The sequence below is a fragment of the Colobus angolensis genome, unplaced genomic scaffold (assembly GCF_000951035.1).
Source record: "Colobus angolensis palliatus isolate OR3802 unplaced genomic scaffold, Cang.pa_1.0 Scaffold87, whole genome shotgun sequence".
Lineage (NCBI taxonomy): Eukaryota > Metazoa > Chordata > Mammalia > Primates > Cercopithecidae > Colobus > Colobus angolensis.
The window spans coordinates 3,504,081-3,516,148 of record NW_012122598.1 but is presented as its reverse complement, the minus strand read 5'-3'; the positions used below and the strand labels follow the sequence as shown (position 1 = coordinate 3,516,148).

At 39.4% G+C, this 12,068-nt stretch overlaps 1 protein-coding gene and 1 pseudogene across 5 annotated transcripts in view; one reads left to right on the top strand and one right to left on the bottom strand.

Moving 5' to 3' along the window:
* Positions 1-12,068, top strand: part of SCN8A (sodium channel, voltage gated, type VIII alpha subunit) — a 144,157-nt gene that overhangs the window by 70,179 nt on the left and 61,910 nt on the right. For all 4 annotated transcript variants that reach the window (XM_011930634.1, XM_011930633.1, XM_011930632.1 and 1 more), the window contains exon 12: positions 10,389-10,521. In XM_011930634.1, the coding sequence (XP_011786024.1) occupies positions 10,389-10,521 (133 nt within the window). The remainder of the gene's footprint in view (positions 1-10,388; positions 10,522-12,068) is intronic.
* Positions 2,795-3,558, bottom strand: LOC105503625 (annotated as a pseudogene). The gene has a single exon (XR_001000510.1). The product of XR_001000510.1 is annotated as a 40S ribosomal protein S6 pseudogene (transcript).

The window sequence follows — 12,068 nt, the reverse complement described above, 5'->3', positions numbered from 1 at the left end:
GCTGAATCTTGGGTGCTTTGGTCCTAGGTTTCTTACCTTCTTTGTTTAAGGGCTTTCTTACAACATACTGGCGGACGTCATCTTCTTTAGAGAGATTGAAAAGTTTGTGGATTCTGCTAGCTCTTTTGGGGCCCAGGCGGCGAGGCACTGTAGTATCAGTCAGTCCAGAAATATCCTTCTCTCCTTTTTTTGCAATAACCAAGTTGAGAACGCTCAGATTGGCATCCACAATGCAACCACGAACTGATTTTCTCTTTCTTTCTCCCGTTCTCCTTGGTCTGTAACAGGAATGCCCCTTACTCAGTAGCAGGCGGACACGGCCATGGGTCAAGACACCCTGCGTCATGGGGAAACCTTGTTTGTCGTTCCCACCACTGATTCGGACCACATAACCCTTCCATTCTTCACCCAGAGCGTCAGCAGCAACTTCTGTGGCCATATGCTTCTCATAAAAAGTACGAAGTTTGTGTTCATCGTCCACTTCAATGAGTTTCTGGCAGCCAGTGGCTGGGAAGGAGATGTTCAGCTTCATCTTGAAGCAGCTGAACACCCATAAAATGCTTTTTCAACATCAGTGGAAATAATCATACGGTTGTTGTTCTTTATTCTGTTGATATGATGTATCACACTGAGTGATTTGCGTATGTTGAACCATTCATGCATCCCAGAGATAAATGCCAGTTGGTAATGATGAATGATCTTCTTAATGTGTTGAGCTTGGTTTGCTAGTATTTTGTTGGTTGTTTTGGGAAATATATTTTTGCATCAATATTCATCAGAGATGTTAGCCTGTTGTTTTCTTTTTTTGATTTTTTTTTTTTTTTTTTTTTTTTTTTTTTTTTTTTTTTGAGACAGTCTCACTCTGTCGCCCAGGCTGGAGTGCAATGGCACAATCTCAGCTCACTGCACTGTAACCTCCGCCTCCTGGGTCCTATGTTCAAGCAATTCTCCTGCCTTAGCCTCCCAAGTAGCTGGGATTACAGGCATGAGCCACCGCTCCTGACCAGATATACTGATTTCTTTTTTTTTGGGTATATACCCAGTAATGGGATTCCAGATCCTAAGGTAGCTCTATTTTTAGTTTTTTGAGGAACTTCCAAACTGTTCTCCATAGTGGTTGTACTAATTTACTTTCCCACCAACAGTGTACAAGGATTCCCTTTTCTCCACATCCTTTCCAGCATTTATTATTGCCTATCTTTTGGATAAAAGCCATTTTAACTGGCGTGAGATTATCTCTCATTGTAGTTTTGATTTGCATTTCTCTGATGATCATGATGTTAGACACCTTTTCATATACTTGTTTGCCGTTTGTATGTCTTCTTTGGAGAAATGTCTATTCAAATATTTTGCCAGTTTTTAAATTGGAATTTTCTGTTTTTTCCTATAGAGTTCTTTGAGCTCCTTATATATTCTGGTCACTAATCTCTTGTCAGATGGATAGTTTTCAGATATTTTCTCCTATTTTTTGGGTTGTCTGCTCACTTTGTTGATTGTTTCCTTGCTGTGCAGAAGCTTTTTAACTTGATGTGATCCCATCTGTCCATTTTTGCTTTGGTTGGATGTGCTTGTGGGGTATTACTCGAGAAATTTTTACCCAGACCAAACTCTCCACTCCTGGAGAGTTTCCTCAATGTTTTCTTATAGTAGTTTTTGAGGTCTTAGACTTACATCTTTAATTCGTTTTGATTTGACTTTTGTACATGGCGAAAGGGGACTAGTTTCATTCTTCTGCATATGGATATCCAGTTTTCCCAAAACCATTTATTGATGAGACTGTCTTTTCCCCAGTGTTTATTCTTGGCACTTTTGTTGACAACGAGTTCACTGTAGGTGTGTGGGTTTGTTTCTGGGTTCTCTATTCTGTTCCATTGGTCTGTGTGTCTGTTTTATGCCAGTACCATGCTGTTTTGGTTGCTATAGCTCCATTGTATAGTTTAAAATCAAATAATGTGATTCCTCCAGTTTTGTTCTTGTTGCTTAGGATTGCTTTGGGTGTTCTGGGTCTTTTGTGATTTTATATAAATTTTAGGATTGTTTTTTCTGTTTCTGTGAAGAACACCATTGGTATTTTGATAGGGATTACATTGAATCTGTAGATTGCTTTGACTAATATGGACAGTTTAACAATATTGAACAATCCATAAACATGGAATATCTTTCCAGTTTTTTGCGTCCTCTTCAATTTCTTTCATCAGTGTTTTATAGTTTTCATTGTAGAGATGTTTTATTTCTTTTGTTAATTCCTAGGTATGTAATTTTATTTGTGGCTCTTATAAATGGGATTACTTTTTTTATTTCTTTTTCAGATTGATCATCTTTGGCATGTAGAAATGCTACTGGTTTTTGTATGTTGATTTTATGTCCTGCAACTTTACTGAATTTATCAGTTCTAAGAGTTTTCTGGTGGAGTCTTTGAATTTTTCTAAGTATGAAATCATATCACCTGTAAACAAGGATAATTTGACTTCTTCCTTTCTAATTTGGATGCCCTTTATTTCTTTTTCTTGTCCAATTGCTTTAAGTAGGACTTCCAGTACTATGTTGAGTAATAGTGGTGAAAGTGAGCATCCTTGTTGTGTTTCAGATCTTAGAGGAAAGACTTTCAGTTTTTCCCCATTCAGTATATTAGCTGAGGGTCTGTCACATATGGCTTTTATTATGTTGAGATATGTTCCTTCCATACCTAGTTTTTTGAGGGTTTTTAACCACGAAGGATGTTGAATTTTATAAAATGCTTTTTCTTTTTTTTTTTTTTTTCCGAGTCTCATCTTATTTATTTGTTACTCAAAAAATTTATTTCTGACTGGATTCAGACTTAGAAGTAGAAGCTTGCAGAGAGGAAAGTCTGCGTCTCTTCACAATTTGTTCCTGGCGCTTCTCCTTAGCCTCCTTCATTCTTTTGGCCAAAAGTTTAGCATATTCTGCAGCCTCTTCCTTGTTTTTCTTAGTACGCTGCTTCTTCAGAGCAATATGTGCCCTTTGTGCTGCAAAATACGTGGAGTAACAAGATGCTGAATCTTGGGTGCTTTGGTCCTAGGTTTCTTACCTTCTTTGTTTAAGGGCTTTCTTACAACATACTGGCGGACGTCATCTTCTTTAGAGAGATTGAAAAGTTTGTGGATTCTGCTAGCTCTTTTGGGGCCCAGGCGGCGAGGCACTGTAGTATCAGTCAGTCCAGAAATATCCTTCTCTCCTTTTTTTGCAATAACCAAGTTGAGAACGCTCAGATTGGCATCCACAATGCAACCACGAACTGATTTTCTCTTTCTTTCTCCCGTTCTCCTTGGTCTGTAACAGGAATGCCCCTTACTCAGTAGCAGGCGGACACGGCCATGGGTCAAGACACCCTGCGTCATGGGGAAACCTTGTTTGTCGTTCCCACCACTGATTCGGACCACATAACCCTTCCATTCTTCACCCAGAGCGTCAGCAGCAACTTCTGTGGCCATATGCTTCTCATAAAAAGTACGAAGTTTGTGTTCATCGTCCACTTCAATGAGTTTCTGGCAGCCAGTGGCTGGGAAGGAGATGTTCAGCTTCATCTTGAAGCAGCTGAACACCCATAAAATGCTTTTTCAACATCAGTGGAAATAATCATACGGTTGTTGTTCTTTATTCTGTTGATATGATGTATCACACTGAGTGATTTGCGTATGTTGAACCATTCATGCATCCCAGAGATAAATGCCAGTTGGTAATGATGAATGATCTTCTTAATGTGTTGAGCTTGGTTTGCTAGTATTTTGTTGGTTGTTTTGGGAAATATATTTTTGCATCAATATTCATCAGAGATGTTAGCCTGTTGTTTTCTTTTTTTGATTTTTTTTTTTTTTTTTTTTTTGAGACGGAGTCTTGCTCTGTCGCCCAGGCTGGAGTGCAGTGGCCAGATCTCAGCTCACTGCAAGCTCCGCCTCCTGGGTTTACGCCATTCTCCTGCCTCAGCCTCCCGAGTAGCTGGGACTACAGGCACCCGCCATCTCGCCCGGCTAGTTTTTTGTAGTTTTTAGTGGAGACGGGGTTTCACCGTGTTAGCCAGGATGGTCTCGATCTCCTGACCTCGTGATCCGCCCGTCTCCGCCTCCCAAAGTGCTGGGATTACAGGCTTGAGCCACCGCGCCCGGCTTTTTTTGATATTTCTATGTCTAGTTTTAGTATCAGAGTAATACTGGTCTCGTAGAATGAGTTTGGAAGTTTCTCTCCTCTTTTATTTTTCAGAATACTTTAAATAGGATTGGCATTAGTTCTTCTTTAAATGTTGGTTAGAACTCAGCAGTGAAGCCATCAGGTCCTGAGTTTTTCTTTAGTAAGTGGCTTTTTATTACAGCTTCGATCTTGTTACTTGTTATTGGTCTGTTCAGGTTTTGGATTTCTTCATGGTTCAGTTTTGGTAGGTTGAATATGTCTGGGAATTTATTCACTTTCTCTAGATTTTCCAATTTATTGGCATGTAGTTGCTCATAGTAACCACTAATGCTACTTTGAATTTCTGTGGTATCAGTTGTAATGTTTCCTTTTTCATTTCTGATTTTATTTATTTTGGTCTTCTCCTTTTTTTTCTTCATTAGTCTGGCTAAAGGTTTGTCAATTTTGTTTATCTTTCCAAAAGATAGACAACCTCTTGTTTCATTGATCTTTTGTATTTTCTTCATTTCACATGCATTTATTTCTGCTCTGATCTTTATTATTTCTTCTACTAATTTGGGGTTTTGTTTGCCCTTTTGTAGTCAAGATGCACCATTAGGTTATTAATTTGAAGTTCTTCTATTTTGTTGTAGGTACTGATAGCTTTAAACTTCCCTCTTAGTAGCGCTTGTGCTGTATCCCATAAGTTTTGTTATGTTGTGTTTCTGCTATTTGTTTCAAGAAACTTTTCAGTTTCCTTCTTAAGTTCTTCATTGACTTTGTCCCACTGGTCATTCAGGAGCATATTGAATCTCAATGTGTTTGTATCATTTCCAAAATTCCTCTTGTTGCTTTCTAGTTTTATTCAAAGATGTTTGACATTGTGGTAAAAAATGCTTGATATTTCAAATTTTTTGAGTATTTTAAGACTTATTTGTGACCTAACATATGGCCTATCCTTGAGAATAATCCATGTGATAAGGGAAATAAGGTGTATTCTGTAGCCTTTGGATGAAATGTTCTGTAAATATCTGTTAGGTCTAATTAGGTCATCCTTAGTGTAGGTTAAGTCCAATGTTTCTTGGTTGAGTTTCTGTCTGGGAGATCTGTCCAGTGCTGAAAGTGGGATGTTGAAGTCTCCAGCTGTTACTGTATTGAGGTCTCTCTCTCTTTGAGACAAGGTCTTGCTCTGTTATCCAGGCTGGAGTGCAGTGGTGTGATCTCAGCCCACTGCAGCCTCGACCTTACAGGTTCAAGTGATCCTCCTGCCTCAGCCCTCTGATTAGCTGGGACTACAGGCATACACCACCATGCCTGGCAAATTTTTGAATTTTTGTATTTTTTTGTAGAGACAGGGTTTTGCCATGTTTCCCAGGCTGGTCTCAAACTCCTGGGCTCCAGAAACCCACCCACCTGGGCCTCCCAAAGTGCTGGGATTCTAGGCATGAGCTATTGTGCCTAGCCTGAGGTCTGTTTCTTTAGCTATAATAATATTTGCTTTACATATTTGGGGGTTCCAGTGTTGGGTGCATGTATATTTATAATCATTATATCCTTTTGCTAGACTGACACCTTTATCATTATGTAATAGTGATCTCTGACTCTTCTTATAATTTTTGTCTTAAAATCTGTTTTTTCTAATGTAAGTATAGCTACTACTTCTGCTCTTTTTTGGTTTCCATTGGCATGGAATATCTTTTTCCATCCGTTTATTCTCAGTCTGTGTATCTTTATAGGTGAAGTGTGTTTCTTGTAGGCAACAGATCATTGGGTCTTTTTTTGCATGCATTTAGCCACTCTGTGTCTTTTTATTGGAGAATTTAGTTTATTTACATTCAGTGTTATTATTGATAAGTTGGGACTTACTCCTGCCATTTTGTCATTTGTTTTCTGGTTGTTTTGTGGTCTTCTTTTACTTCTTCCCTTCCTTCCTTGTCTTCCCTTTAGTGAAGGTTATTTTCTCTGGTGGTATGACTTAATTTCTTGCTTTTTATTTTTTGTATATCCGTTGTGTGTTTTTCAATTTGAGGCTACCATGAGGCTTGCAAATATTATTAATGTAATAATAAATAAACCCATTATTTTATTTTATTTTATTTTATTTGTTTTTTGAGATGGAGTTTCATTCTTGTTGCCCAGGCTGGAGTGCAATGGTGTGATCTTGGCTTACTGCAACCTCTGCTTCCTAAGTGATTCTCCTGCCTCAGCCTCCCAAGTAGCTGGGATTACAGGCATGTGCCACCACGCCTGTCTAATTTTGTATTTTTAGTAGAGATGGGCTTTCTCCATGTTGGTCAGACTGGTCCCAGACTGACCTCAGGTGCTCTGCCCACCTCGGCCTCCCAGAGTGCTGGGATTACAGGTGTGAGCCACTGCGCCTGGCATAACCCATTGTTTTAAACTGATGACAACTTAACACTGATTGCATAAACAAACATGCAAAAAGAAAACTAATAAAAACTGTACACTTTAACTTCATCCCTCTGCTTTTTAACTTTTTGTTGTTTCTCTTTATGTCTTATTGTACTGTCTGTCTTTAAAAGTTGCTGTAGTTATTATTTATACTGACTTATCATAACAGTGTAATTGGGAGTTTACATGCCACAATTATAGTTTTACAATATTCTGTGTTTTTCTGTATGCCTACTATTACCAGTGAGTTTTGTATCTTCAGATGATTTCTTCTTGCCATTAACATCCTCTCTTCTTTCAGATGGAAGAACTCCTTTTAGCAGTTCCTGTAGGACAGGTCTGGTGTTGATGAAATCTCTCGGCTTTTGTTTGTCTGGGAAGGTCTTTATTTCTCCGTCATGCTTGAAGGATATTTTTACCGGATATAGTGTTCTAGGGTAAAAGTTTCTTTCCCTCAGCACTTTAAATACATCATTACCACTTTCTCCTAGCCTGTAAGGTTTTCACTGAAAGGCCTGCTGCTGTATTTATTGGAGCTCCATTGTATGTTTTTTTTTTTCTTTTCTCTTGCTGCTTTTAGGATCCTTTCTTTATCCTTGACCTTTGGGAGTTTTGTTATTAGATGCCTTGAGGTAGTCTTCTTTTGGTTAAATCTGCTTAGTGTTCTATAATCTTCTTGTACTTGAATGTTTATATCTTTCTCTAGGTTTGGCAAGTTTTCTGTTATTATTCCTTTGAATAAACTTTCTATCCTTATCTCTTTCTCTACATCCTCTTTAAGACCAGTAACTCTTAGATTTTTCCCTTTGAGGGTATTTGCTAGATCTTGCAGGTGTACTTCATTCTTTTTTTTTTTTTTCTTTTGTCTCCTCTGAGTATTTTCAAATAGCCTGTCTTCAAGCTCATTAATTCTTTCTTCTGTCTGATCAATTCTATTATTAAGAGCCTCTGATGCATTCTTTAGTATTCAGTTGCATTTTCCAACTGTAGAGCTTCTGCTTGTTTTTAATTATTTCAGTCCCTTTGTTAAATTTATCTGATAGAATGCTGAATTCCTTCTCTGTGTTATCTTGAATTTCCTTGAGTTTCCTCAACATAGCTCTTTTGAATTCCCTGTCTGAAAGATCACATATCTCTGTTTCTCCAGGATTGGTCCCTGGTACCTTATTTAGTTCTTTTGGTGAGGCCATGTTTTCCTGTATAATCTTGATGCTTGTAGATGTTTGTTGGTGTTTGGGCATTGACAAGCTAGGTATTTATTATAGTCTTCGCAATCTGGGCTTAGTTGTGCATGTCCTTCTTAAGAAGGCTTTCCAGGTAGGTATTCGAAGGAATTTGAGCCCCAAATCCAATAATGCTGTGGTTTTTGCGGATTAATAGGAGTACCACCTTGGTGGTCTGGGATAATAAAGATCTGGAAGAATTCTCTGGATTACGAGGCAAAGATTTGTTCTTTTCCCTTACTTTCTCCCAAACAAATGAAGTCTCTTTATCTGTGCTGAGCCACCTTGAACTGTAGTGTGTTGATGTAAGCACCCCTCTGGCCATTACTACTGGGACTGCTGCCAGCACAGCACAAACTCTTGCCCAAGGCCCACTGTAACCGCTACATGGCTGCCACCTATGTTCACTCAAGGCCCTAGGGCTCTACAGTCAGCAGGTGGTGAAGCCAGCCAGATTTGTGTCCTCCCCTTCAGGGCAGCAAGTTCCCCCAGGTCCCAGGTGGGTCCAGACATGTTGTCTGGAAGCCAGGGATTGGAGCTAAAAGCCTTAGAGATTTCTTAGCACTTTGAGAAGCCAACGTGGGTGTATCACCTGAGGCCAGGAGTTTGATACAAGCCTGGCTAACATGGCTAAACCCGTCAAGAGGACAGGGACCATGTTGTATGTCTTGTTCACCACTGTATCCACACCACTTAGCACACAATAAGTATTTGTTTAAATAAAATTAAATTTTAGCTGGGCGTTGTGGCTCATGTCTATAATCCCAGCACTTTGGAAGGCTGAGGTGGGAGGATCACTTGAGGCCAGGAGTTCCAGACCAGCCTGGAAAACATGGCAAAACCCTGTCTTTACTAACAAATACAAAAATTAGCCAGGTGTGCTTGTGTATGCCTGTAATCCCGGCTATTCAGGAGGCTGAGGTGGGAGAATTGCTTGAACGTCAGAGACAGAGGTGCGGTAAGCCAAGATCATGCCACTGCACTCCAGCCTAAGTGACATAGCAGACTCTCTCAAAAAACAAAAACAAAAAACCTTAGAGATTTGCCTGATGTTCTGTTCTGCAGCTATGCTGGCACTCAAACCACATTACAAAGTCCTTCCTGCTCTTCCCTCCTTTTTCCACAGGCAGGAAGCCTCTTCCTGTGGCAACCACCACAAGTCATTCTTACATACACAAATGTTAGTATAGTAATGCAGCAAGGAATTCCCAGGAAAATCGGTTATTTTTTTCTTGCACTTCTTCTGTAGCTTTGCCAAACAAACAAAACAAACAAGACCCCGAGATCACTGATCCAAATCTGAATCAGTGAAATGGTCTGATGAAACACGCTTTTTTTTTTTTTTTTTTTTAAGATGAGGTCTCTCTGTGTTGCCCAGGATGGTCTCTAACTCCTGGGCTCATGTAATCCTGCTGCCTCCACCACCTGAGTAGCTGGGACTGCAGGCTAATGAAACACTTTAATAAGATAAATCATAATCTGCCAGGAACTTTCTTCTGTTCAGTCTTTAAAATCTGAAGATATTTAGAACAGATGGGCTTTTTGATGTAGCTCTCCAGAGGTAATTATTTTCTTTTTAAAACAGCTAGGATCATTCTCTTATTGACCAGACATGTGCTTCTCCAGTCTCGTACAATCTCCCCTGTCCTCTGAGAGCTGGTGATTGTCTCTGTCCTCTTACCTTCACCATCTTAGAAGGAAGAGCCAAGTCTACATGGGTGATATGGTACTGTGAACAACATGGTTACTAAAGAGCTAGGTTTTAAGCCACCCCATTAAGCCTGAACTGATGTGGAGTAGTCACAAGAACATAAGTCAGGGACATTAAGAAACCCTTTGCTGTAATCTACCATACCAGTTATTGCCCAGGGTGGAGCATGTAATAATATTTTTTATAACAATCTGATTATATTTTCTGCCATTTTTTATTGGGAATTTGAACGTTGCAGGTTAGCTCATAAAACTGTGAAAGGGCAAGATAAACATAGGATACAGTATATTTAATTAAGATAGCAAAACCTTTCTCTACTTCCTTACAATGGCTTGTAGGAGATCCGGAGCAGATCTTCAACTTGCTAATGTTCAGTTAGGCCCAGATTTGGTATTTGGAAGAGGCAGTTTATTAGAATAATGGTGCTCCTACTCAAGGAAGAAACAGCATCTATAATACTCAGTGTGATCAGGGACCTGACCTTAATGAGATTTCAAATAGAAGTAAATTTGACTGACTTTATCATGTGGACCAATTCTAGCCAAATATTGTGGATTTGAGATTAGGACCAGAAAACTCAGGGTCTACTTCTGATGGCAGTACCCCAGGAGGATCTGGTCTTTCTACTGTATGCTTGAAATGAACCAGGTGAGATGTTTGGGTCCCAGCCAGATTCTTGGGGTCATTGTAGATTCACACAGACTTAAATGACTTGGTCTTATCATCCACAGAAATAAGGATGAACCATGGCCAGTTCATTTCGTTCTGTTTCTTGAAGTGAATAGGACTGCAGGATCAAAGTTAAAGACTGTAATGAAGATCACACACTGGACTGTCTATCAAGTAAGGCCCAGATTTACTGTTATAGACTTAACTCACTCTATTTGCTTTTTTTTTTTTTTTTTTCCTTTTTGCAGGCTACAACTGAGGTGGAAATTAAGAAGAAAGGCCCTGGATCTCTCTTAGTTTCCATGGACCAATTAGCCTCCTATGGGCGGAAGGACAGAATCAACAGTATAATGAGTGTTGTTACAAATACACTAGTAGAAGGTATGTGCCTTATGATGTCAGTCCAACCTGCTGAGATATAAATATGTAATGTGCATGGTAAATATAATCCCTGTCCCTTGGTCTGAGTTTTGCAGACTCTCTGAGCTTTAGGAATGGAGCCTATTCCTATATAGAAACTAGAATCACAAATTCTCTTCCTAAATTTACATGCAGAGAATCAAATATATGGGCTTTAGTTACGCTGCCAGCATTGTACACAGGTAGGTAAGAGATATGAAAGGAGCTGCATGAGTGACCTAGAGGAACTCAAGACCCCTGTCATTGTCATCATGAGGAGCCAGTGGGGTGCCTTAAGGCATAAAGGAATGTAGATTGAAGAACTGCAAAGATATAAAATGATAGAATTTCCCTCATGGCCTCTACTCCTAAACATACCTTCCTTTTTTCCTTTTTAACTACTTACAGCCCTTTTGGTTTTCCCTTAAGGAAGAATGTACTGTGCGTTTTGATTGCACCTAGTTCTGTCTCTCTTCAAACACCCCCACATATCCATAAATAAATTTGATGTGTGACTAGGTAAGTTGAAACCCTTCTTTCTTTGAGTGCTCCATGCCACAGAGAAAGAGCAACCACTGTTGAATCATAGCACGTCTGCAGTAATGTTGCTGTCAGTGCCTGAGTTCTCTGTATTAGGTGGGTTCTCTATGACACAACCTGGTGTGCTGAGGAATACCTGAAGATTTTCCATTAGGCCACAGTCCCCCTAGCAAGAATCAGCTCCTCTCCAGTTGTGTTCTCTAGTCCAGGATCTGCATACTTTCATTAGAGGTAAATTCAGTGACACATTTCCTCTCCCAAGATTCTGATGGATTCTGCACCTGTCTTCTTCATTGGATTTATATTGATTTAGCTGAGTTGTCTCATGGTAGATCTAAACTATTCTTGAGGCCTCAAATTGCTGTTCTTCAGAATGCAGATGCCCAGAATAACCAAAGTCCCTGAGACAGGAAAACTCAAAATGGTCCTGGTATCCTTGAGACAAGTGTTTTTTCAGTCGTTTAAACCCAGTGCCACTTCTGCTCTGTGTGTATGTATATGTGTGTGTGTGTATCGTGTGTTGGGGAGGGGTTTGCAGTGGAGGAAGAGTCCCTAGAAAAGAATTCTCTAAGGTTCCTTACTTCCCCACATATGTGCAAAGAATGAGACTATAACTAGACTGACCTTGAGAATATATCAAGTAAAAAAAATGAATTAACTGCTTTCAGCTGCCTTAACAACCTCTATTTATTCCTGTTTTCTTTGATTACCATCAAGGTTATTGTCTGATAGAACATCTTCAAGCTTTCTAGCTTATACTTTAGGATTGTGGGCAAATAACTACAGGTTCTAAGAATTCCAAGCTAAGAAATCCTAGCCTAAGAACTTTGGCTAATTTTATTATTCACATAGAGACCAAGACAGGATTTCTCTGGGTATCTGTGGCAGCTGAGAAAAACTAACAACCTCCAACAGGTACATTTTATTATTGGCAGAGACATCAGAACAGCAGAACTATCGATACAATGCAACAGTTAGTTATTTATTTA